The sequence below is a fragment of the Zingiber officinale genome, chromosome 7B (genome assembly GCF_018446385.1).
Source record: "Zingiber officinale cultivar Zhangliang chromosome 7B, Zo_v1.1, whole genome shotgun sequence".
NCBI classification, from domain to species: domain Eukaryota; kingdom Viridiplantae; phylum Streptophyta; class Magnoliopsida; order Zingiberales; family Zingiberaceae; genus Zingiber; species Zingiber officinale.
This window is the reverse complement of record NC_055999.1, coordinates 115013118-115039930: the sequence shown is the minus strand read 5'-3', so window position 1 is coordinate 115039930 and position 26813 is coordinate 115013118. Positions and strand designations below refer to the sequence as shown.

General features: G+C 35.6%; 1 protein-coding gene across 2 annotated transcripts; it reads left to right on the top strand.

Annotated features, from left to right (window-relative positions):
• The first annotated feature begins 934 nt into the window (after positions 1 to 934).
• Positions 935 to 26329, top strand: LOC122007026 (vacuolar protein-sorting-associated protein 37 homolog 1-like). 2 transcript variants are annotated; one of them, XM_042562779.1, is made up of 10 exons: positions 935 to 1143; positions 1308 to 1405; positions 13616 to 13659; positions 15894 to 15950; positions 16014 to 16112; positions 17568 to 17655; positions 18983 to 19022; positions 19098 to 19144; positions 25104 to 25224; positions 25989 to 26329. In XM_042562779.1, exons 3-10 carry the CDS (start codon positions 13634 to 13636, stop codon positions 26153 to 26155), a joined length of 645 nt encoding a protein of 214 aa, XP_042418713.1. In that variant the 5' UTR covers positions 935 to 1143; positions 1308 to 1405; positions 13616 to 13633; the 3' UTR covers positions 26156 to 26329. The 2 variants fall into 2 exon arrangements, with proteins under 2 accessions (XP_042418713.1, XP_042418712.1); XM_042562778.1 differs by having other exon boundaries at positions 15894 to 16112.
• Positions 26330 to 26813: the final 484 nt, after the last annotated feature.

The following is a 26813-nucleotide window of genomic DNA, read 5'->3' as shown; positions in this document are numbered from 1 at the left end:
ACTACTTCATCTTAATGAACATATATAACTCAAGGGCTTTTTAGGCAAGGAGGGTTCAAATCTCATTTAGGATATATTACACTTAAGGAGTTTGAATTTCTTATGACGTTGGGCTATCCATCAGGATTCATCTGCGCTTCTTGATTTACCTTGATGGTTGGTGGAAAATTTTCATGAGACTGGATCGGTCACCTTCAAAATTAGTCGGATCGTAAAAATTGAATACTTGAATTATACAAACAAAGAGAGAGTCAAAATACAATTGTCAAACCACCGATATAATCCTAGAGCTCCTAGGAACCCTTTCAAATTCTTTGATGGATATTCATAAGCTGAATTATAAGTGCAACACTACCAATGTGATCTTGGAATTGTCAATAATTCGATCGATTATAAGCTGACCTTGTAATTTTATCTCTTTTCACATAACTTAAAGACGAGTTGTGAGGGAAGTCTGAGATAAGCATAATCACCTTTGCTATAATTAGAGCTCTCAATAAATCATTCATGCTCTCACAATTGCACTTTGACTATTATAAATCCATTCAAAAATGCAAGTATGAGATTTTCATTGTGATTCTAAAGCTCCCAAGAATCCTTCTATGCCACTCTCACATTTTAACTACCATAGGTTCATCAAGATGAAATAATATTTCATCTTAATAGACGTTTAGAGGTCAAAATGCAAGTGAATGATAATGTGTTCTTTGAGCTCTTGCAAACTCCTGAATGACATCTTTAAAACAATAGGACTTTTGTAAGTCGATTAATGTAGTTCAATCAAAGTTGTATTGTATTGACGAAGCTACGACTCTGGAATTGTAGAGATGAGACTTCATTGAACATAAACAAACTTACCAAATGGGTCTAATCACATTGTAGAGATGAGACTTCATTGCTCATTAATATTTGAGCACCGGACCGGAGCGGGCGGGACCGGGCCGGACGTGTGCTTCTATTGGGAGAGGCGATTTCCTCCGCGTAAATGCCAACCGAATGTTTTCGTCTGCTTCCTTCCGACCTTTTCACCCCGCTTCTGCGCGGAAACTCACCGACGCACTCCTTCCAATCTCCCCTCCCTCTCGCGATCGCTGTGCCAGAGATTCCGATCGCCCGATTCGGCCTGTTCTCCTGCCTCTTCCGGTAATCACTTCTTCGTCTTCCTCTTGTGATCTCGTTTTTCCGTAGCTGGACTCGGCCTGCCGTACACTCGCCTCTCCGCAACCGCAAGTCCTCCCCTTTCCCATACGGTCTTGTTACTACGATCTCTCAGGACAGCTGAAGTTCCCTTACCTTTGATCTCGCAGACCAGTCTCTATCCCGCAATATCCAGTTTCCAGAGTCGAGCAGCTACAAGCTTATCACTATTCTCTCCGACGACGCAGTTCCGTCGCAGAAGGATTAGGTGATAAAATATTTTTCTTGTATTTAATTTCTGTTTTAAAGGACGTATATTTATTATTGTTTTCGATCAAACATTTTTTGTTTTTTTTAAGGAGGAAGAGCCTTCTTAATTTAGATGCTTAGGGCTCTCCTTAGATTTCTTATGTTGATTAGATTTTTGCATGGAAAATTAAATAGTAGGCAAATTTATTAAGAAATTTAGTGATAATTCTTAGACGTCCATTCTAATTCTTGATCTAACTTTATCAAGGAGGAAGAGCCTTCTTGATTTAGATGCTTAAAGCTCTGGTTGCAAAATCCTTAAAATTCTTATGTGGATTAGATTTCTACATAGAAAATTTAACAGTAGCCAAATTTATCAAGAAATTTAGTGATAAATCTTATACATCCATTTTAATTCTCGATCTAACTTTATCCTTCTCTAATCTGTTTTTTTTTTCTATTTTTCTGAGTACCCGCTTGTTTGTCAAGTTTGAGTAGTAGGATTTTGTTAGATTAGTCAATGATTTAGTGGGTCCAGTGACAATTTAATTGAACGCGGTTGAATTTGAGTATCAAGAGAAAGTTATCTAATCATTGTTATTTGTGCCCCAACGAGGACAATGCGAGGCAGGTGAGTTTTATTTCATTGAAGACAGCTACCAAGAGAAAGCTATCTGATCATTGTTATTTGTGCCCCAATAAGGACATGTGAGGCAAGTGAGTTTGACTCATGGTGCAATCACTTGAAAGCCACTTCCCCTAGTGAGGCAATAACAGAGGAGGTCATGTTGTGTGTGTTCAGCATGGGATAGTTGAAGTTAAAATTGGTAAAGAGGTAACATGACCATATGATGCTTTTGGATGAGAAAGGATTGCTATTGGATCAAAAATTACCCCTTGTTTACTTGGAAGCATGGAAGGGAAAAATGAGAAAAAAGGGCTGATTCATTGCTCATATTTTCCTTTCCACTTTGGATTTGGAGGTCAAAGAAAAAGGAAGTAAGCACAATGTGCAAAGTGAAGATAGGAGAGATGTGCAAGAAAATATAATAAGAGGGAAACAACATAGAAACACTTTATATTTTCATATTCTTAAGCATCATTTGATTATTATTCCTTTCTTGTCATTTGCCTTTTATTCTCCTCTTAATTAATTTTATCAGTTCTCCTTAATTTATCATTTTCAACATCAAAAAACTCAACATAATTTATTAAGTGGGTGAACGACATGCAATATGCCTATCAAGGATGTGTCGTATAAGTAAAGGTGAACGACCTATAATCCATCTAATACGAACACATCATGTATCAATGTAAAAATAAAGATGAGCAGCACGCAACCCACTCAGGAAGGATGCATCATATATGAGAGTGAATAACCCACAGTCCACTCATAACGAAATGCATCGTATGTATGCACATATAGATACAAAGATAGGTGAACGACCAGTAATCCTCCCAAAAGAGATATCGTATATACATGGGGTGAATGATATATGATCCATCCAATACAACATGCATCATATCTATGCACCTATATATACATATATAGGGATTAAAGTCTTCGAGTCGTAACAATATTTATTAGTATCAAAGCGTAAAGCTAAAGTTAAATGGAAATAATATATCAATTACTTATTTCTTTGAAGATATAATTACATATTAAAATTTTCTCATAATTTCTTAGGGTAGTTTAAATTATGTTAAAACTTTACTATTGATTTCCAGTTCTTTATATCTTTATTTCAATTAACCATTTTTTTTGCATAAACAAATTTGAAGAAGAACAAGGATGGATGAATAACAATAAGATCAAATAAGGACAAGCAATGTGAAAGCATATATCGACCAACAAGAGAAGAAATAAGATCATATAAGGAATTCTTTCTTTTTCCAAATATTTTAGTATTAAATCTACTTAATTGAATTAATCATACACAAGGTAATTAAACTAAAACAAGTAGGAAGAAACTCCAGCCAAAGACTTCCATCCCTTATATGAATTGGTTTTTCAAATTGTGGTTGATTTTTCCAAATTGCACTTTTGCAACAAAGAATTTTAGGAATGACAACCACACCCTTAGTTTAATTGTTTTTTTTTTTTTTGATATAAAATGTGGAGGTGCCACATGTGGAACAGTGTGGTGTAGTGAACTATAGTTTTGCCTTAGATGCGTGTGGAGGCGTTGTGGAGTTGTGATGACCAACAATGCGTGTAGTAGGCGGCGAAGTGTAGAGTTGTTGGGGAGAAGAAGGGTTTCAATGGAGAAGTCTATTTTCAACGTGAGGAGGAAAGAGAAGGGATTGACTTAGGATTATAAGTTATAATCGAACCATTCCCACCCATCTACTAAACCAACTTTTTCCCATCATTCAATTGAGCATTTTCCAATGTAACTAAACTAACTACCGACTTTTCCCTATTTTTGAAACACTTTGCCTAACAATGACTTCTTATACTATAGGTGAAGTAAAGGCATGTTGAAAACTCCTTGGCTACTTTTTAAAACCATGTGTAGCAACTCCTATTAGTTGTCATGCGCTATTTTCAAAAAACAAAAAATTGCAACGAAAGAAAAAGGTTTAAAATTCCTACATATTTTGTATTATGTGTAGATTATTGATTTTTGTTTCTTTGGGCTATTTATATAATCGATATTAGTTTATGATCAATAATTATAATATTTTTCAATTATCTTGTACTTATTTTTTGTGTTCACCATTTTGTTGCAAATCTTAAAGTTTGCAATGACGATTAATCATAAAGTCCATTCATTTTTATTTTATTTTTCCCTAGTTCATGCATTGTTGTCCGCTATTTGTAACAACATCGTCTAGTTGGTAAGCCATTTTCAGGAGCAAGCAAATATATCTTCCAACTTCCCCCACATAATTGTTGGTCGAGGGGAAGAGAGAGGTGAAGGGGGAGACCTCTTGGCACCCACATTGAGCGAGGACAAAAATCTCTTTTGTTATTGTTGAGTTATTTCTTTTCCTCTCTTGATTATGCTTAGGGGATTAACTAGGGCATAATAATTTCATATTTGCTTGGATAAATGTTGTTTCTTCCCGCTTGATACAAGTGCCACAAATCATTCCATCGAAGAACTCATATGCAAAAATGACATCTATAGACCTTCCTCTCTAGACACTTGTTCTCTATCTTTGAACACTGCTGCCACTTATTCTCTATCGGAATGATTCCGTTGCTTCTCCTCTTGAGCATGGTTAGGATTTCCTTCAACTTTTGTAGGTAAGTTGTCACTTCCTCCTCTTCTACAACTTCTTGATTTCTTCCTCCTTCTCAAGGCTTTTCTTCTTCTTCTTGATTCACTCTCCTTGTTAGGGACACCAACACTTGTCTCGGTGTGCTGGCATATCAGTGAGGCAATGATATATTTTTCTCGTACTTAGGGGCACCAACACTTTACAAGGTTTAATTCGAAATGATAGTTTAAACCTTTCTTCTTTTTTTTTTTGTTTTTGTTTTGGATCTTTAAATAAGCATGGACTGTGATATATTTCTCTCCCCTCTAAATGACGCTAACTTGGGAATAAGATGGTGTGAAATATAAATCCTTCATTTTATTAATCTTGTGTAAGTGTCAGCTGCTGTCTCAATACAAGAATCAAGATTTGTCTTATTATTGATCTCATACAAGCGCTGCTTGATGGTTCATTTTGAGGGTTTGTGAGAGTAAAATTATGAGTACTAATACTTGCAGGTAACTGATGTGGGAAATCCCAAGTGCACGATTCTGTCGTCAATTAATAAAATATTGATACATGACTGTTGATTAAGCACTAGCTAAGTTCGCAAAACAAGTTTTCTAGACAATCGTGGTGGTGCATGGTCACAAGAACAAGAGAGAAAGAGAGACGAGAGAGAGAGTCGAGAGAGAGTGAGGAGCTGAGCACGAGAACATTGAGAGAGAGGCATAGTAGAGGGTCGAGCCAGAGAAGTGAGCGAAGGGTGAAGTGATTCTAGGACTTCGATTTCATCGAAATGATCGTAAACACCTAATCTATGTTTGATTTTCTATCCTCAATGGGTATTTATGTAGGTACACCATCCTATGGTATCTGATATGAACTTTTGGTACTACAACGGTGTACCAACCCTAATCATTGTCTACTATTGGAAGGATTGTAACTAGTGATCAAAACCTAGGGGGACCCTGTTACTAGATCCCTCGACCTCTAGTTAACCACTTTTCCTACCGCGTGACAACAAATTAGGTTTGATCCATTAAGCTCTATGACAGCCTAGGGTTTCTCACGACACCTGGGTTGCATTTTTGTATCTGACTCTCCACGTCTCGATTTTCTACAGGTCGGAAGGTTGGGTTCTCCTTTCGGTTCATCTCCAAACCCTTGTGGGATATGAATCTCGTGCTTTTGGCATCAAGATCGTGTTAATACGGTAGATCCGGACCATAAACACATATTTCATCGAACAAGAAACACGCAAACTAAGTAGATTAAATGAAAAGATGTTCACATATCAAAAGGGCTACTCCCTACATCCTAGAATTAAGAGAACTATTCCATTGCAAAGTAATTACAAACCAAAGAAGAAATGTTTAGGGAGAAGATTCCCAATGTCTTTGGAGTGATTCCTTACGCCGGAGGTGGACAAATCGTAAGAGTGGATGAAGATGGCTCTAGGGTTTCCCCTAGAGGCGGAAGCCCTCTCCCAAGGAGGTGGACGAAGTCCTCTAGTCCCGATCCCCAATCCAAATGAGGAGAGCTAGAAAATTGGACGCCCGATATGGGCGTGCCGTTGGGCACAGGCGCTCGTGTCGAGCATGGGAGATTTGGATTTGACAAGGCACAACCCATGTCACTGGGCATTGACAACTGTGGTAGGCTAATCGAGCTAGGCATGACCCGTGCCGCTGGGCAGTTGTGGTAGGCTGACCGAGGTGGGCAAGGCCCGTGTCGCTAGGCACAGGCACCCGTGTCTGGCTGTGAAGTCTCCAATCTCAATCTCCTTTTGATTTTGCTTCGATTCACGTCCCTGCCAACAAAAATATACGAGAGTAGGTCTCTGAATAAAAGGATCAGAAGTATGATATAATAATGAAATAGGGTGCAATAAATATAGATTATACTCTTGAAATGCAAGTAGATGTGTGTAAAATAATGCCTCAAAACATATATAATCTATGCACAGCATAACCCCGACTTAAACTTTTGCTTATCTTTTAAGCAAAAACCTGTAATCTAGACTCTCATGGTTAAATGATGCATCGTAATCTCTAGCGAATCAGTCTAATCCTATCAAATGATTTTACTAGTGAGCAAGATATAAAAGTTATCCGAGTATGACCTAAGTAATAGTTCTCCGTGCTCAGTGCAATAAGATCGTATTTCTTATGCTCCCGGCAATAGACACTTACTTGCCACTCACATGGCTCTTCCTTCTCAATCTACCTTGGGTCTCAAAGGCATGCTCTATATCAAGAGAAATATAGTAGTTATTTTCTAGTAATCTAACTAGGTCTCAAAGGGATAACTCGTTAGTTTCCATTCACGACAACTAGTTTTTTATACCCCTTATTCATTTTTTCATTTGCTTTTTTTTCTAAGTGATTGCAAGGTGCAACACTTGAACATAAATGCACATGAATGTAAATGTAGGGATATTTTAATTTTTCCAAATAAGCTGACATGATTCGAGCTTTATCTAGTAACCAAAATGTAGTTGGAGAAATCACCATGGAAACACTAGTACTAATCAAGTTCTATGAATTATGACTATTTTTAGAGTCATCTATTATTAAAACTAGGCAAGTGTAGGGTGATCCTAAAACAAGACTAATACTTAAACTCTTACATTAAAAATATTGCTCACTTCATACTAACATGGATAGAAAAAGATAGATTACTAGACATACTATCATCATAAGTAACAATAACCATATGAAAACTAGAACAAACGTGCTTAGTATTTTTGCATTAAGGAACAAACAATCATGACATAATGTATGATGTAACTAGAGAAATTTATTATGCAAACAAAAATATGACAAACTAATTTAAACCCAATACATCCCCTGGACTTAGATCTTTCATTTGTCTCAATAAAAACTAAAAATGTAATATGGAAGAGAATTTGAAAGGAGGGTTATCAAGTGATGCGTGCTAAAGGCCTAAATCTTTCACCCCTCCATCTAGTGGGAGCACTCCTCCAAAACTTTGAATTCTATAAAAAGAAGATTAGACAAGAAAAATCAAGTTGGGGACTAGGGTAAGGAAAAAGAAAAGTAAAGAAAAACTTAAACAAAAACAAGAAAGAACTTGGGTTGCCTCCTAAGAAGCACTTGTTTAAGGTCATTAGCTCGACCCCTTATTAAATTTACTTAATAAGATATCTCCGACTTTCTTTCTAATGATCCATAATGCGGAGGGAGCTTTTATCGTGAGAAAAATATTGTGAGGAATCGCTCTCTCCTTCTTCTTCTCTTTGAAGATTCTCTCTAGAGGATGGAGAAGGTGTAATTGAAGTATCCAGGCGAAGAACGCAATTATTACAGTTGATGTTGAGGATTTGTTCAGAAGAAATTGAGACATCGACAAAAGTAGGAGTGTCCAGCTCTGAGTCCCAACTATCCACCACTTCCCACTCGGAGGGTTGTATACTAATATCATCATCTGTCCCATCTATAATCCCATCATCAATCACACATATATCATCAGGAGTTGCAATAAGAACAACAACAAGACTAGTTGAACATGCATAAAAAATCCTGTCATTGTCCGAAGTATCATTGAATATACTATCTCCATGCAAAACAACAGAGGAGTCAACTTAGAATCATGAACACAATCGCTATCAGCTTTACACTCCATCCTCTCTAACACATGATTTGACTGTGTCTCTAAATGCGGACTTAACGCATCAACTTATTGTAGGGGTCAGAGAACAAGATCCCTCGTTACACCATGAGTTCTTCTAAATCTTGAAGTGTGGTCTTTGTCTGACTAGGAGTTGGAGTTTCCATGTCCTGGGAGTCTCAGCAAGTCAGCTCATCACTCATAGGTTGCAATTGAGGTGGTCCATCTTGTTAGAGTGTATACTAAAAGCCTAGTTTTTTTGTAAACATTTATTTTGAAATAAAAAATCACATTGGTCAAATGTCTACATTTATTTGCTAAGTGTAGTTGTTTAATTAATTTATATTGTAGATAACATGGTGTGTGGTGTCACACACAGAAGATCATGTTATCAATTCTTTATAAATTATAAACAGTTGCTCACGACTAAGATAGATAGGAACAAACCATTGGAATAGTCGTAGTGTAATTTGGTATTAGTTTATCTTGACTATAAAATTACACTAGTACACTCAGAGTGTATTGAGCTGGACCATTTAAGGTAAGTTCTTTTTATACTGACTTAATAAAAGAACTAGACCTTTGTTATTATGGAAATGTGTACTCTTAATCCTGATATAATAACAAGCACATATATCTAATATTTATTTCTTTGACTTATCAAAGGGTGCGATTTAGTTCGATAAATCAATAGACCCGATAAGTTGGGAAATGATATTATTTATAGTGTGTGTTGTTGATTATAGAAGGAAACTGTGTCCTAGTAATCTAGGTTGATGATGTCCCCAAGAGGAGCTCATAAGGATTGTCATGTAAACCCCGCAGGTGGACATAGTTCGACATGACGATAAGGTTGAGTGGTACTACTCTTGGAGCTAGATATTAATTAAGTGAGTTGTCAATAACTCATTTAATTAGTGGGCATTCTATATCTTAAACACAGGAAGACTAACACACTTATGATAAGAAGGAGCCCAAAATATAATTTGGGATTGGTACGGTAGTTTAATAATAATTCTTTAGTGGTATGAATTATTATTGATGAAATTAAGTTGGGTGTTCAGAGCGAACACGGGAAGCTTAATTTCATCGGGAGACCAAAACTAATTCCTCCTCTCGGTCCCTATCGTAGCCTCGTATTTATAAAGTCTTATACCCACTCATACCCACCTTCTTACCCACCTTAAGGTGGCCGGCCAAGCCTAACTTGGATCCCAAGCTAGGGCCGGCCAAACCAAGGTGAGATGGTTTAATAGGTGGCCGGCCCTAGCTTGAACTCAAGCTTGGTGTGGCCGGCCACATTAAATTAAAAAGGATTTTATTTTTTAAAATCTTTCTTATATGGAAGCCATGGTTTTAAAAGAGAGTTTAAAATTTAAATCTTTCCTTTTATAGCTTTCTACAAGAGATTAAGTGAAAGGTTTGATATCTTTCCTTATTTGTAGTTAAAAGAAAGATTTTAATTTTTGATAAAACTTTCCTTTTTTAACCATCCTCATGATTTAAAAGAGAGTTTTAAAATTAAATCTTTCCTTTTATAATTTCTACAAAAGATTAAGAAAAGATATCATAATTTCTACAAAAGATTAAGAAAAGATTTGATATCTTTCCTTATTTGTAGATTGAAAGGAAGATTTTAATTTTAGAGAAAACTTTCCTTTTTGTAAATCATTCACATGTTTTAATAGAGAGATTTTAATTTATAAAAGTTTCCTTTTATGACCAACTATGAAGGGAATTTTCAAAGGAGAAATTTTTTATTTAAAATTTCCGGAAACAAATTAGGAAGTTTTAATTCTGTGTTTAAAACTTTCCTTGTTTGGAGGGATTAAGGTGGCCGGCCATATATAGTTTGAAAGGGAAATTTTATTAAACTTTCCTTTCATTGGCAAAGAGAATAAGGAAGTTTTAATAAAACTTTCCTTATTTGCCAAGACCAGGAATATAAAAGAGAGAGTAGAGGTGCCTCACCTTATAACAAGATATCTTCTTTGGTTTCTCTCTTCCTTGGTTGGTGACCGACCCCTCTCTTCCTCTCCATCTCCTATTCTTCTTCCTTGGCCGGCGGCATCTTCATCTCAAGGGTTTTGGTTGGTGGCCGGATTTTGTTAGAGGAAGAAGGAGAGATAGGAGGCTTTGTTTCTAGCATCCCTTGGAGCTTGGTGGTGGTGGCTGAACCTCATCTTCTCTTGGAGTTCTTGTGGTGGCCGAAACTTACTTGGAGAAGAAGGAAGCTTGGGTGGTTCTCGTTTCGGTAGATTGTCGCCCACACGACGTCCGAGATAAGAAGAGGAATACGATAGAAGATCAAGAGGTTGTTGCTTACAAAGAAAGGTATAACTAGTAATTCTATTCCGCATCATACTAGTTTTCTTTGTATAGATTTTGAAATACCAAACACAAGAGGCATATGATTCTAGGTTTCGAATTTGTGATTCGAGTTTGTGTTCTTTTATTATTTTTTTTGATCGTGTGATTCGATTGTTCCTTTTGGTTAAACCTAGGGTTACTATAAGGAAATTAAATATTAAATTTCGTTGAAATGCTTTGTCTAGGAAGTGTTGGATGCTCCCATACCCAAGAAGGCCTAGTGCCTCGTCATGTTTAACCTGGAAGCCAATCTCTAAAATTAATATTTAATTGAATTTGTAACATGGGTGGATTTGGATCAATAATGTTAAGTATCGTTTGCGATCTAAGTCTAAACCTCTAAAAACAGATAAGTTAAATTTGGAATCAATAATGTTAAGTTCTGTTTGCGATTCTTAATTTAATTTCTAAAGAACACAATAGGTTGTTAGGAATGGTTTAGTACTTGTATAAAATTTTTGTACAGGGAACCGTACGATATTCCCAGTAGCAACCAACACATCTAACAATGAATCATCTTGAAATTTTGACGGACTCTAATTTGTTTGAGAAAATTGCTCAACACTTTGTATGCAGTTATAATCTAAATTTGTATCACCCATCCAATTCTGATTGTAGTGTTGAGGTGAGTCAAGGATCTGCTGTGTATTTTCATACTCAAACCCGAATGATCAATCCAACCATAATCTAATGTATTTGAAATTGTTTTGTGCATAACTTGTTACTGTCTAAATTTCTCATTCGTTTCAGATTTAGCTGCTATAAATTTCTCCAAATTAGACTTTTGTGGTTGTTGAGGAGATTTCTCATTCGCTTTACATTCGACTGCTATAAATTTCTCCATCATCTTCTCCAAATTGGACCTTTGTGGTTGATGTGGAGGAATACTGAGGTTCTATAGGCACAATATTAACTTGTTGAAAGATGTGGTGTAAACAAGATGGATGAGATGAGCTGCCACAAACTCTACAAGCATACTCTACTTGATCAGTTTCGGAATTATAAGTTTCATTGAACCCTCTAAATTGTCGAAAATATGGATCCATGTTTGAATAGAAATAAATTTCTTAGTCTCACCTGAAAGAATAACAACAAAATCACAAGACACACGGAGAAATCATGACATAACACATGAATATAGAAGATATAAAGTAATCAAGACGCCCAACAAATTTTGGGTTGATAAAAAGGCATGAACGCATAATTTAAAGACAAAAAGAAAAATGTCTAACATAACTCATATGCTAATCAATTAATGTTAATCGAAACAGTCTCCTGCAACGACGCCAAAAACTTGATGTGGGAAATCACAAGTGCATGATTTTATCATTAAGCAATAAAATATCGATCAATAGGGACTGAGACTGTTGATTAAGCACTAGCTAAGTTCGCAAAGCAAGTTATCTAGACGATTGTGGTGGTGTGTGGTCATAAGAACAAGAGAGAAAGAGAGAACGAGAGAGAGAGTGAGAGAGCTTAGCACGAGAGAATTGAGAGAGAGGTAGAGTAGAGGGTTGAGTCAAGGAAGTGAGTGAAGGGTGAAGTGATTCTAGGATTTCAGTTTTACCCAAATGATCGTAAACACCTAATCTATGTTTGGTTTCCTATCCTCAATGGGTTTTTATGTAGGTAGACCATCCTATGGTATTCGATGTGAACTTTTGGTACTACAACGACGTACCAACCCTAATCATTGTCTACTTTCGGAAGGATCGTAACTAGAGATCGAAACCTAGGGGGACCCTGTCACTAGATCCCTCGACCTCTAGTTAACCACTTTTTCTACTGCGTGACAACGAATTAGGTTTGATCTATAAGGCTCTATGACGACCTAGGGTTCCTCGCGGCAAACCAGGGTTGCACTTTCGTATCCGACTCTCCGTGTCTCAGTTGTCTTCGGGTCAGAGGGTTAGATTTTCCTTTCGGTTCATCCCCAAATTCTCGTGGGATACGAATCTTGTACTTTTGGCATCGATGTCGTGTTAATACGGTAGATCCGGACCATAAAGACACATTTCATCGAACAAGAAACATGCAAACTCAGTAGATTAAATAAAAAAATGTTCACATATCAAAAGGGCTACTCCTTATATCCTAGAATCAAGCGAACTACTCCATTGCAAGGTAATTACAAGCCAAAGACACCAATAAAAACATTCATACAATTCAAACCAGAGAATAGAGGTATGAAATCCTTAGGAAGAAGATTCTCAATGTCTTTTAAGTGATTCCTTGCGTTGGAGGTGGACGAATCGTCAGAGTGGATGAAGATGATGGCTCTAGGGTTTCCCGAAGAAACCCTCTCCCAAGGAGGACGAAGTCCCCTTGTCTCTATCCCCAATCCAAATGAAGAGAGCTCCTTTTATAGTGTAGGAAATCAAACGCTCGACACAAGCCGTGTTGCTGGGCATGGGCGCTCGTGTCGGGCATGAGAGCTTTGGATCTGACGAGGCACGGACGATCGTGGTAGGCCGGCTGAGCAGGGCATGGTCCGTGCCGCTGGGCACTGGCACCGTGGCAGGCCGGTCAAGCCTGGAATGACCCATGCCACTGGGCATGGGAGCCCGTGTCCGGCTGTGAAGTCTCCAATTTCGATCTCCTTCTTCCAATTTTGCTCCGATTCGCGTCCCTATCAACAAAAATACACGAGAGCAGTTCTTCGAATAAAAGGACTGGAAGTATGAAATAGGGTACAATAAATATAGATTATACTCCTGAAATGTAAGTAGATGTGCATAAAACAATGTCTAAAAATATATATAATCTACGCACAACTACATCTCTTATTAACTTTAGCTTTAGTTACAGTATGGATGAGCTGCTGGGTATGAATATGAACCCATTGTTGCTTTTGTGTGTGATATAGAGGGGCAAGCTACTTTTAGAAAGTTTAGATCAACAGTTATTCTTTAATCATTAGTTGCTATTTTTTCATTTTTTTTTGAATTTGGACGTTAGTAGTTGTTTCTTCCTCGTTGTTTTCTGCTTTCGTGAAGTTTAACTTGTATTTCCTTTGCAGATCCCAGGAGCTGCTAAAATGAATCGGAAGTTTCCAATTTTTAGGTGAGTTGAGATTGTTATGATGCAAAGCCCTTTTGGATGCAGTTATCATTTGAATTTCATCTCTTTATATTTTCTTATCTTGAAAATCTTCAAGTTGCAATTTTGTTGTAAAATGAAATCATAATTATCTCACAGGTGTCCAATCTATGAATTTCAGGAACATGTTCCTTCTAATGAAGAAATAGCCTCGTATGGACAATACTTCATATTGCTAGTTTCAGTAGTCCACTGCAATGATGTTACAATATATAACATGGTATTCTTGAGCTAGCAGAATAGTATTGCTTGACTTGACTAATGTTTGAAACAAATATTTAGTCTTTCACTTAAAACCTTCTATAAGTGAAAAAGTAGTTTCAAGTGTCGATTGGTATCAATCGACACAGCCTAAAAGTATCATTTCAATCGTTAACTAATAGTGATACTATGTCTCCACACAGATAAAGTCACCATGCCACTCGTGCCAATTGATTTCAGTGGTACCAACTGAGACTAATCCACTAATGCTTGCCTCAGCTAATAATTGTCTGAAATCCACTGAAATAGGAATAGGAAAATTTCCTTATTGCTACTACTCTTATGGAATTATGTCTACTTCTCAAATAGAAGGATTAGTACTGATCTTGGCAAGCAATTGCAAGTTGTATACAGAACCGAGTTGAATCAAAAGTTATTACTAACTTTGGAGATTCCACTTTACTGTGAGTGTTTTACTCGATGGCATATCCAAATGTGCTCCCAACTTCTACTATCATAAGCTTCATTGGAAAAGGGGGAAGGATTACTTTATGAATTATTAGAAGATGATTGGAGAATCATACATTCAAGAATGCAAGAATATTTCCAAACATAAACTCATCCTTATACATGTTTCAATTAAGAAAGGGGAATATTTATTAACAAAGTGTTTATTGGTCAAAACGTATTGCCATGGTTTGCTTGTACATAACCTTGCAGTTTATACTTCTCGAATCCTCATGACATTTACAAGATACTCCATGGTTTCAAGATCGACTTGTCACCCTCCCTTTGTGGGATCGACTCACTGTTCTACCTTCTTTTGATTTTGTTTGCTAATCATAGGGAGATGGAATAATATAAAAAGAGATGGGATAGGAAGAGAGAAAACACTAATCGGGCACCAACAATAATAAATACTAGTTATACCTGAGTTGGAGAAATATATGTATATACATTGATATTCTATCTTGGTGCCTGCTCCAATTCTAGTTGGATCAACCCAAGCTTAACTTCCATTGGTTAACTGTGATATATTTATAATCATGTGGAATGGGGATGACGATGAATACTTGTAAACTGATTAGTAAATGACTAGCCCACTCATCCTATAAATCCTGAACTAGACCCCCAACAAGTTCTGTTGGTCATTAATATATGAACTTGACCTGCAGCAATAAATGAGTACTTGAAGCTGATCCGTTAAGTTGGGTACCTATGGATACCTAGTAATTGCAGTACCCATTGTGATCTCTAATTTGGATAAATCAATCCTAATACCAAATGTTTTAATAATATTGTTTAATATGCATATTGAAAAATTATAAATTGACTCATGAGAATGTCACAAAAATTAATGCTCTTGTTCGATGCACAATACTTATTTTCATATCAAGAAGCTATAATCACTAGTTGATATTAGTAAGATATAATCATAAGTTGATATTTTTGTTATATTTTTATAACTTGTTGCAATAAAATTTTAATTCAATTGACTTTTAAAATCTGAATTGCTATAAACTTATATTTTGAAGTAAACAAGATAAATGGATGATGATCAAAGGATTAAAATTTATTATAGTTGATCTCGACAGGCATTAAATTGTGCTGGCATGAAACTGTACCTAAATTGTATCATTTCGTCTAAACATTGAAATTTTTATATGAATGATGCTTTAAACTTGAAAAAAATTGCATTGTACCTATTTGTTTAATTCTCTCCATGTTATTGTCTTTTTGAGTTTCTGCTTTCTACTTCTTGATATCAATTCCAGTAATATGCAAGTCAACACTGTACTTAGATGCACATGTTTAGTATGTCTAAGAGCTGATCCGTATTAGTTTGTAGAAATTTGATGAAAAAAATATTATCTAAATTTTACATACAGAGTAATTGTAGTTGATATTCTTTGGTATTAGCATCTATTAGAAACATGCCCAAACATAGTGCTTTAGTACGATGTTTCTGTTATTGAAGTTTCCTAAATTTGTTTCAGGGGTGCTCAACCGCCACCACCTCAGTCAAATTTCCAAGAAACTCCAACACAATCTAGGTATCCTCCATCAGTAAATTCATCTTCACAAGCTTCAACTCCAAGCGATTCTTTTGGTGGTAGTGCTCGTCAAAGGACTTACAGTCACCCCCAGTCACCATCACATGGGCAGCCATCACCTACTGAGGCTGCTGGTATAATTGCTCAGTTGAAGAATAAAAGGTGCTCAACTCCTCATGGTTACTTTATTTAAAACATTATTTACTTATATGGACTATGCTAGATAGTTGTCCCACATGGTGTTATTTCTCTGTTAGTCTCTATGTGCTATTTACACATGGTACTATAACAGGGGTCTGCCAAGTTTTTTGTTTGAGTATTGTTAACAATGTTGGAGTAGTTAGTTCTTGAATTTAGGTTCAGAGTGCATAAAAACCAAATTGTAAATTAGATATATATATTTAGTTCACTTAGACTCTTTGCTTGGATGGGAAATATGAAGAGGGAAAGCGAACAAAAAATGTAGATAATGCTGAAGTTCTATATGGAATTTCATGAGCCTGTCTCTTCTCCATACCGACTTTCCATCCATGCAAATGCAGCCTTGATGATAATATTTTAGATCACTTTACAAAATGTTTATTTAAAAGCTTGCGAAGCTTGAACTAAGACCGCAATGTCAAAGTGTGTTTTAACTATTCTTTGTTCTTTTTGTGTTTCGAGATTGGTTAATTAATCTTCAACGAGCCTACAAATTGAGATAAATCGGTGAGCTGACACCTGTTTCCTTTTGATGTCGATATCAGTCCATAACATTATGTTTCTACCTTATATATTGGCATAACTATTCCTCCTTTTTAACAAAATGTAATAGTAGTTTGTTATTGTGAACTTGATGTCAAAGCAGATTGTCTCTTAGGTCTTTTTAACACAGTCTTGATATACTAGCATGTCCTCTCACCTTCCCTAGGCCTTTTTCTAGCTTCTTGTTATCCACCATCCACTGTCATCTCCCGAATGCAGTTCTACTAGATCAAGAGAAAGTAGAACCGCCTATGCTCACTCTTTTCTCCACAACCTACCTTCGGTGGGATGTTAACAGTGCTATGATCTTAGCTGATCCATCATGTGAAGATGAATTTTTGTACCTTTGGCGTTACCTAGTACCATCTCCTGCTAGAAGCCTCTTACAACACACACTTCCTTGAAGATAATAGAACTCTAGCCTATCGTCTTCCTTCAAGAGATGTAGTTTCCTTTATTTGTGGTCTGGCTTGTGAGCTCATTAGTAATTTGGCATGGAAGCCTACTTCTTTTATAACTGTTTTGGTTTGAATTGGTCTGAGGACGTGGAGCATGACAGTTGATATTCTTGGTAAGCATCTTTTACAAATTCAATGTTATTGACTCTCCTTTTAAGAAAAATTCATTTTCTCCTTTAAAGAAAAGATAGGAGAAGGATAAAGTTGAAGCAGGGCAACAAAAACATTACAAATTGTCACTTAATCTTGACTTATACTATTGCTTATATGACATTAAACCAAATCCTTCAACTCACTTTACCATTGGCTTTTTGATGGATACCATGGATAATTAAGATAATTCATTAGAAATGCTTAGCTTAATGCTTGCCAACATTGATATTATTATTTTCATCATTGCCTGTGTCTTTTGCAGTGTTGATGAACTGAGAAAGCTTTTAACAGACAAGGAAGCATATGCTACCTTTTTTAATTCTCTTGACCTAGTAAAAATTCAGAATAATGTAAGTTTGAGAAGAGTGTCCTTTGTGTTTATGCTCTTTGGTTTATTTCTTCTTGTTATTCTTTTTAGTAATGTAACCCTACTTTCTCTTTATGCTCTTTGGTTTCTTCTGCTTTATACCATTTTAATAGTCAATCAATGTATGCTTGCTTTCTTTATCACTTTTGTTGAATTAATCTTCAATTGATTTGCATGATTTGTGCCTCTTCGAAATTTGAGAGATAGTGAGACGATTTTTTTTTTAAAAAAAATTGGCATTTTTGTACTAATAATTGTGCATATTGTATAATCCCCAAAAGTTGATAGCACTCTGCACGTGAAGGTTGCCTAGTGGTATATAGTGACAACAACAACACTCCCTATCTCAGGGCACTTGAACCATTAATACATGGTATTTTTTCCTTAAAAAAAGGAATGTCGTGGATATGTAAACTGTTTAGGTTGGCTGCACTTATATTGTTTCCTTCTGTTTAGGCAATATGCCTTAGTCCAAGAGATTTCTTATTTGCTTTCCAATAATAATTATTTGTTTTACCATACACATGTAAATAGTGGTCTAAGGTTATTGGTACACGAGGATGAATAAGACTCTTTCTAATAAAATGATTTTAGCTGTCTTTCAATGAGTTTGAATTGATGTTTGAGGAACCTTATTTCTTTTACGTTGTCCTATTGAATAGTTGACGGATTCTTAAGAAACTCATTGCATATCAGGTGTCCTTCAAGTGGAAACACAGCATTTGGTTCTAATTTTTTATTTTCCTTATTTTATTTAAGAAATCATGTAGAAGGGGAGCCTTGACGCAACGGTAAAGTTGTTGCTTTGTGACCAAAAGGTCATTGATTCGAATCCTGGAAACAACCTCTTGCAAAAAGCAGAGTAAGACTGCGTACAATGGATCTTTCCCCGGGACCCCGCATAGAGGGAGCTTCGTGGACTGGATTGCCTTTTTTTTTTTTTATTTAAGAAATCATGTAGAGATGCTGGTCACCTATTATCAATTCTTTGTCAAATAAAAAAAATATTATCTGGCTGGTTATTCCCACATCCAGTAACATCTTGGAGGATTGAGAGGTGATTCTTCAATGATGCCTACAGAATCCCTACACTTCTCATGCTTATTAGTGCAATTATTTCAGCTAATAATTAATGCTAAAATAAACACTAGTAGGTACAGACAAGATTTGTTCTTATAAAATTTGTTTTTTCCTGCTTAACATATTAGTTTGTTGGTCATAACAACCATTATGACCAGAACTAAATTATCTAGCTATAGTTCAGGCACTTCAGCACAATTAATGATGAATTATCTCCTTTTTTCTGTCAGCTAAGAGATGAACTTCAGAAGGAGACATTGCAACTTGCTAGTAAGTAAACAATCTTGTCTACTATATGGTGCATTGTTTCTTGACATTATTTCACGAGAAAAGCAAACTTTGCAGAGGAGAACTTAGAAAAGGAACCTCAAATCTTGGAGCTTAGGAACCAGGTTAGCTTTGGTGTCTTTTCTTTTACATCTATTAGTTTTGTTTCACTTTCTTTGCTTGTATGTTTGTGTGTGTGTTTATTGCACATTAATCTTGTGTGAATATTTAGGCAATTTGGTGTTTTTCTGCTGTTCATATTTGAGTAAGGAAAATTATGAGCATTACTCCGTAGGTTGTTCCTTTTATCTTATATACATTACATTACCTTATTGTTATTTTACATTTACATTCCTATAAATGCATATGACAAAAATCAAATCGGCGCTCCTAATTATTCAAATTGTCAAAAGGGCGCCCTTTGCTTTTAAAAAGTCAAAAGGATGCCCCACCATATTTCTTGTACCGAACATTCCCTTATTCCAACACTGTTATAATAATGATAGAGTAGCTACGACAATGTGTAAAATTAGTTTTTTTTAAGTTTAATTTGGTCGAAAATATTATACATAAAACACTTTTATATATAAAAAAATCAATACCAACTTGGTCAATATTGCTTAATCTTGATCAAAGTCACTTAAAAAGGTCAAAAACACTTTAAATGGCTCCTACAATTGTTGTAGCAGCAATTAGTTGGCTGCTACAACAATTTTACAATGATTTCGACCATTTTAAACTGATTTTGATTGAATTTAAACAATTTTGATCAAGTTTATAAAAAGTTTTTTTTTAATATAAAAGTGCTCTATATCTAGATTTTTTGGCCGAGTTGAATAGGTTTATTTTTACACGTAGCAGCTATTCCGTGTTTGCTACAACAATGTTGGAATAAGAGCATTTTTTGTACGAGAAATAAGGCGGGGCATCCTTTTCACTTTTAAAAACAAGGGACGTCCTTTTGACGATTCAAATAATTAGGGGTGTCCTTTTGAATTTTGTCCATTGTTTATTTACAAGTTCTAGTCTATTTACAATTGGGTTTTTAATAGCTTAAAAGATTATTAAAATTAATAAATAAGGTGATAGGACTAATAAATTGATAATTCAGTCTTTGTGTTTTGTTGGAAACAATAATATGATAACTTGATGCCTTGATCATCAAAATTTAGTTTCATTGGCTCAGCACAAAGATTGCCTAACTTAATGATCAAATTAACTATTTGGGTTGGTAAGCTCATTTGTAGCTACTAAAGCCATATCCTTGCATCTTGATGCTTCATTTGGCGTAGATGCAATCAACTACATTTTACCTTTCTTTTAGGTACCAGATTGCCTCCTACAAGAACATAACAACATTATGAGGATCTCCTATCTGGTAGAGAGTTTGCCCTTTCCCACGCTACTATAACCTAGAATTAGGAGATGATCATGGCTGTTATGTAAGATATCTTTTTCTGAAACATTTTTAATGTATCACAATATTTTTAGAGCTACCTCTCAGTGATTGTGGCATGTTTTGTTTTTTTAGAAATTGACTTATCACTCTTGTAGCAGATGAGGTAATAGGTTTTGGTAATTATATTTTTCAACCAATACTTCCTAGATGAAACAACTTTTGAGGGTAAAAATCAAAAGGGAACCTCTTATTATCGTTTTCGTCATAAAGATATCTTTTTATTTTTAAACTATCAAAACAATGCTATACTATATTTTTCATCCTGAAAAAGTCTTATTCAATTTTGTAGCAGCTATGACTACAACATAGAGTAAAATTTCTTAAACTTGGTCAAAATTTCAATACATGAAACACTTCTATATCAAAATATTATTCATCAACTTGCTTAAAATTGGTTAAAGTTGATCAAAATCGCTTAAACTTGATTAAAATCGCTTTACACAAGTTGTAGCAACTATGGCCATAACTGCTACAACAATGTTAAAGCGGTTTCGATTAACTTGGAGTTATGTTGATCAAGTTTGAACAATTTTGACCAAGCCGATAAAGAATATTTTGATATAAAAGTGTTTCATTTATTGTAATTTTGATGAAGTTGGAACAATTTTGCTATGATCATAGCTTCGACTACTTGCTCCACATAATGGCAGTTATGTCAGTTATAAGTTGTAGCAATTATCATTATAACATTATAATACTGCGAAAAAATTATAGCACCTATGGATATAAATGCTACAATAGTGTGAAAACTATTTTGATTAAATTTGAGCAATTTTGGCCGGCTTGGTAAAGAGTATTTTGACATAACAATGCTTTATGTTTAGTAATTTTAAAAAAAGTTGAGCTGATTTACTTAAACACATAGTAGTTATGACCATAACTGCTATAACAATGCTAGGATGAGAATATTATTGGGATGAAAATTATGGTGGGGCATTGTTTTGATATTTTTTGAACAAAGGTGCCCTTTTTACCGAGAAGGGGGCGCCCTTTCGATTTTTACCCAACTTTTTGCCTCTGAACATTGAAATCTATGGGAATGTCGATTGACTTTGCTCCTAGTGTAATCTTTTTGAGGATATCTCAAGCACATATTTTTGTTGAATGATCAATCTCTATGGCAAAGAAGGGTTTAAGATTTTACCTAGATCCTTGGCTTGGAAGTGCTGATTTCAGAATAATCATTAGTAACAATGATATTATTTACATAAACAATAAAATAAGAAGGATAAGCTTCCATGACTGAGGTAAGATGAAATACTGAGTGATCTGACACCTATCCTAAATTGAAGATGGGCGCAGAGCTGAATTTACAATACTTGTCGTAGGAGGTTGGTATAATGCATAAGGAGACTTCTTTTATTTACACATATGATTAGCTTACTTTGGCAGCAAAAAGTGAAACCGTTACCTCGGCGATCCCTATAGGATGGTCTCCCATTGTCTGAAAGGGAGGTAAATTATGAGTTTGCCCAGCAATAGTAGCGCATGCAAGGCACATGATTAGCTTACTTGTTAGCAACGTAGGAGGTCTATTTCTCCATCAAGATTACCATGAAAAAAGGAGTTTGTTTCCATATTCAACTGATAATGTGGTCATTAAACATTACGACTAGAGGAAGAATCAAACTGGAGTGAGTTATTAGCTGCAGGACTGGCTCATCCCTTATAGTTGTTATCTCATCTATCTTAGACTACCTCCATTTGGGATCAGAAAGCACGTCTTAATAATCTTAGAGATGACATGTGAAGCTAACATAGAAACAAACCCATAATCACTAGGTGACAAAGAAACATAACAGAGTTAACAAAAAAGATGATGTGAAGTACTTTTTTCAATATTTTTATAGGGAGCAAAGGTAAAGTTCAAATGAGTGATTGGATCTAAGACTGTAGTTGGCGTTGTGATCAGAAGATTCTCCCGGAGTGGTTGGAATATGCTCCTCTTGACCTTCTGCTTTGAACCTGTAGTGACTATGATTTTGGCGCTGGTAGCTCTACTGTGTAAGGTGGTAAGACAGATGACTGGGTAGGAATAGGAACTAGAAAGCACCTCTGTGTCAGGGACATTGATATAGATGATCTGGTGGAAAAGAATAAGTTAAACAAACTGAAAGCTACAGGGATAAAAAGGCATGTCGTATCTTATGAGAACACTGGCGATTCCTGTTTTACATGCAAAAGTAGCTAGAAAAGATTAACTTAATTGATCTGAAAGATTATTTGTCTTTACTTGGAGATAAAAGATAGGACAATATTGGTACAAGTATCCAACAATGAGGAAATAAATGTTTGCTTGAGACTGAATGTTTACTAGTTCAAGTTCAGAATGCAGTGTAAAGGAACAAGAAATGTAATAACAAACAGCTTATCAATGCAATCCTGCATAACTCAAGCTTCTAACTAGCTCAAGTAAAATAAAATTTTCAAATCCATAGAAAAATTGCATGACTCGACCAATATGGGTAGTCATTCTTTTATTAGATTGACGAAGTTGAATTCTATTTCCAATCACCTCGACAGAATGAAATATACTGGGTGTGAAGGTACTATGTTTGTGTTCATGTTACATGACAGAAAATGAAACGAGGATCAATTATTTGCTATAGAAAAGTAAGCAATTATCCGTCAATCCTTGTCCACATGGCTTGGTTTGGTTCAAGAATAAATGCGTCCCTCGTTGTTAGGTGATCCAATTGACCTTGACTTGTAAATCATACCTGGAAAGCAGCAAGCTCAACATGCATAAATGTTGTTCATTTAACTTGGTTGTAGTGATCCTTATGGAGCTTGCAAACTTTGAAAGGCTGTAGACATAGTTTGTAGGATCGCAATTCTACACCTGATCAATTTGGGATATCGATCGGAATCAAATCGTAGAATTATAAAATCGTACCAAAAACTCTTAAAATTTAATTTAATATTTGATACAACGATCAAATTGATATTTGATTAAAATTCTTTTTAAAATAAAATAAAATAATAATATTGTTAATGATATTGATGAGTTGATAATATATATAATAAATAAATGTAATTTATTTATAATTTTTAAAATTTAAAATAAATTGATATATGGAAACAACCTCTTGCAAAAAGCAGGATAAGACTGCGTACAATGGATCCTTCTCTGGGATCCCGCATAGCGGGAGCTTCGTGCACCGGCTGCCTTTTTTAAAAAAATAAATTGATATATATTTTAATAGGATAATTCGATTAGGATTTAAGAAAGTCTATTTAAATTATGAGTTGATTGAATTAATTAATTCTATACATCCCTCTTCATTTTGCTTCCCAGCGTCCCTCGTTGCCCTCGTCCCCATTGCTGTCCTCACCCGCCCTTGCATCGTCGCTGCCAGGCCTAGCCAGTGGTCGATGCTTCCCATTGCGAGCACCATCACTTTCAACCACTGGTCGACACTTCCGCAGTCCCGTAGGCCGTGAGACCGTCCCTACCGCGAGAAGCTAGCATCCCAAGTTCGTGCGTCCCCTCTGCAAACCACCGACATCGCCTCCTCCACTGTCACTGCTCGTCGACGAGGACACTGTCAGGGGACGAGCATGCATGGTTCCGCTGACGAGGACGATCGGAGGAGAATTGTTTGCAACTTCATATGTTGGCAATTTCTGTCCGATTTTATACGATTCTAACTGTATTATTCTGATTCCATTGCAAAATTCGATCCCAAGCTGATCCGGATCGATTTAGGATTTTCGGTACGATTGTACAATCCTACGATCCAGATTACGATTTTACAAACGTTGGTTGTAGACTGGATTGATTGTGAGTTAGCCCAAGAGTGTGACATCTCTGGGATTTAAGATAGCTGGAATTTCAGCAAATAACACTCGAAACATGAAAGTTAAAGGCTGCTTGAAGAACAATACTGATGCTGTCTTCAGGAACAGGAGAAATTAATGACACTACAGCAAAAATCAAAGGCTGCTGTGCCTTCCAGAGAAGATAAAGAAACTGCAGAAGAAATTGTGGAAGACGGAGAAACTTGCCAAATGAAATCCTCAGAATTGGAAAGAGTTGCGCAGGACAGAAAACATGCAGATGAAATCTTTGACGTAGGGATGGGTCAGTTCTGAAGGGATTGAATGTGCAGAATAGAAAATGTGGTGCAGAAGGCTCACGATCCACTAACCAATGACAAATGAATGCGATCATCCACCATGAAGTGGAAGGCAGTAGATTATTTCCTTTCCATGCACTTTGAGCGACTAAGAATGTGGGTGCGGTGGAGATAAAAAAGCACTGGTCGCAGGAGATGTTGCTGGCATGACAACAGGGAAGATAATTCGATGAGAGAGAGAAATGAGTGGTGATTTGTATAGGCTCTGTACCGTGTCAGAGTAGGTCAAATTATTATTATTATTATTATATATATACATATCTCATTATTGTTATTTTATATTTACATCCCTATGGTTGGTATATATTTATAAATGATCCATAATCTAATTATAGTAAATCTTCATTTACGTATATTTTTTGTTACTAGTTTTGTTGCATAATCTTTTTTAGGCTCCTTTTTTTCCCTGCTTGTCTAAATTTTATATATGCACACTGTACTATTGTTAGTTTCCTCTTTTCCTGTCTAAATTTAATTCACATGCAGTGCACTGTTATCCGGACATCTGAGTTGGCAGCTGCTCAAGAGAAATTAACTGAACTAGAGAGGATAAAAGAAAAAACTCTGAGACGTTGTTCGCCCTCAGGACTGCTGGAAAAGCTTCATGGTAACCACTTAACTGTCATGGTTTGAAATAGTGCCTAAGACTTGTAAGATCTAAGTTCATATACTTAGCTTCACTAAGGAACTCTTAATTGACAATGGAATGAGATTCACTTATAAACATCTATGAGGTCAGCTAAGTACCTTAGGGTACCTGATGATTTTTTGATGAAAGGCCTCAGTGCAATGCCTACATGACTGTATGATACTAAATTTGAACTTAGTTGATATAGTATGTGATACAAGAGATTGTATTAGTTGTACTTTTGAGACAACATTTGCATTCAGTCCATCATGGAGTACTAATAGAAGATAATCAACCATCTTTTCTCCCTCTTGTTGAAAAAAGATAATTGCTATTATTACCAACAGGCTCAGCCTCATTCTGTGCTGTGGCATTTCAGGATTGATGTACCACTTCAAGCTATATTTCAGTCACAGTTTATTTCCAGATTGTAATTACTTTTGATGAGCATTTCTAGTAAGGCATGTCTAACTCCACATCCCTCTAAATTTATAAGACATGATCTTGGAGGTGTACAATCATATTGGAAGATCTATCAGCAATTTTGATACAACATCAACTCATCTTGTTATTTACTTAGTCGCACCACTTTAATAACAGCTATCAACTCATGGAAGTTATTAGGCATTAAACAATTTGATGGATCACATGCCATCATCTATTAATTGACTAGTTTTCTTGTTTTCCATTTGAACTTATTCTATCCTATGCAAAACAATGACTGCCCTCTATTTCTCTCATAGAGGGAATGAATGAAGTGGATGAGGAATCAGAGGTGCTACACCGACAGCTCCTCAAGAAGGAGATAGATCTTCCAACATTTATCCAAAAGTACAAAAAACTCCGCACTCTTTATCATAGGCGGGCACTACTTCATCTTGCAGCCAAGACGTCCAGTCTTACATCGTAGGTGCTATCATACATATTCTATTTCTTGTACCGGCAGATTTTCAAAGTTTTTTCTCCTGCAAACTGCTCCCACTTGGTTGTAATTACAACTACTTTTGTGATTGTTTATACATTTTGCTGTTTTGTAATGAAGAGACGGTCCACACGTTAAACATCATTCTCATGTTTATCATCATTTTGTCCTTGTTCTCTTTCATTTTTCACAATATAGGAAATTATAACATGCTCGTAATCAGATTTCTTTCCTTTTTCATTTTATTTTATTTTATTTTATTTGTTCGTTCATTTATTCATCATTATTGTTGTCATTTTTTGCATTATCATCTCATGAAATGAAGTGAATGTCAGGACTTAGTTGTTGATTGTTCTTGGTCTAGTCATTATAATTGAAATAGAAGAAGAGAGAGAAGAGGAGATAGAGGAGAAGTAGCAATCCAAAAAACTTAGGATGTGTTTGGTTTATGTATTTTTTATTTTTATTTTCTGAAAAATACGTATTTATGAAAAATGGTGTTTAATTTGTATTTTTCATGTATGTTTTCTAAATAAATAGATAGTATTTTTTAGAAAAAATAAAGAATGACTAAAAGTCATTTTCTATTTTTTAGAAAATGCACGTTTTTCAAAAAATGAAAATGAAAAACGTATAAACCAAATCC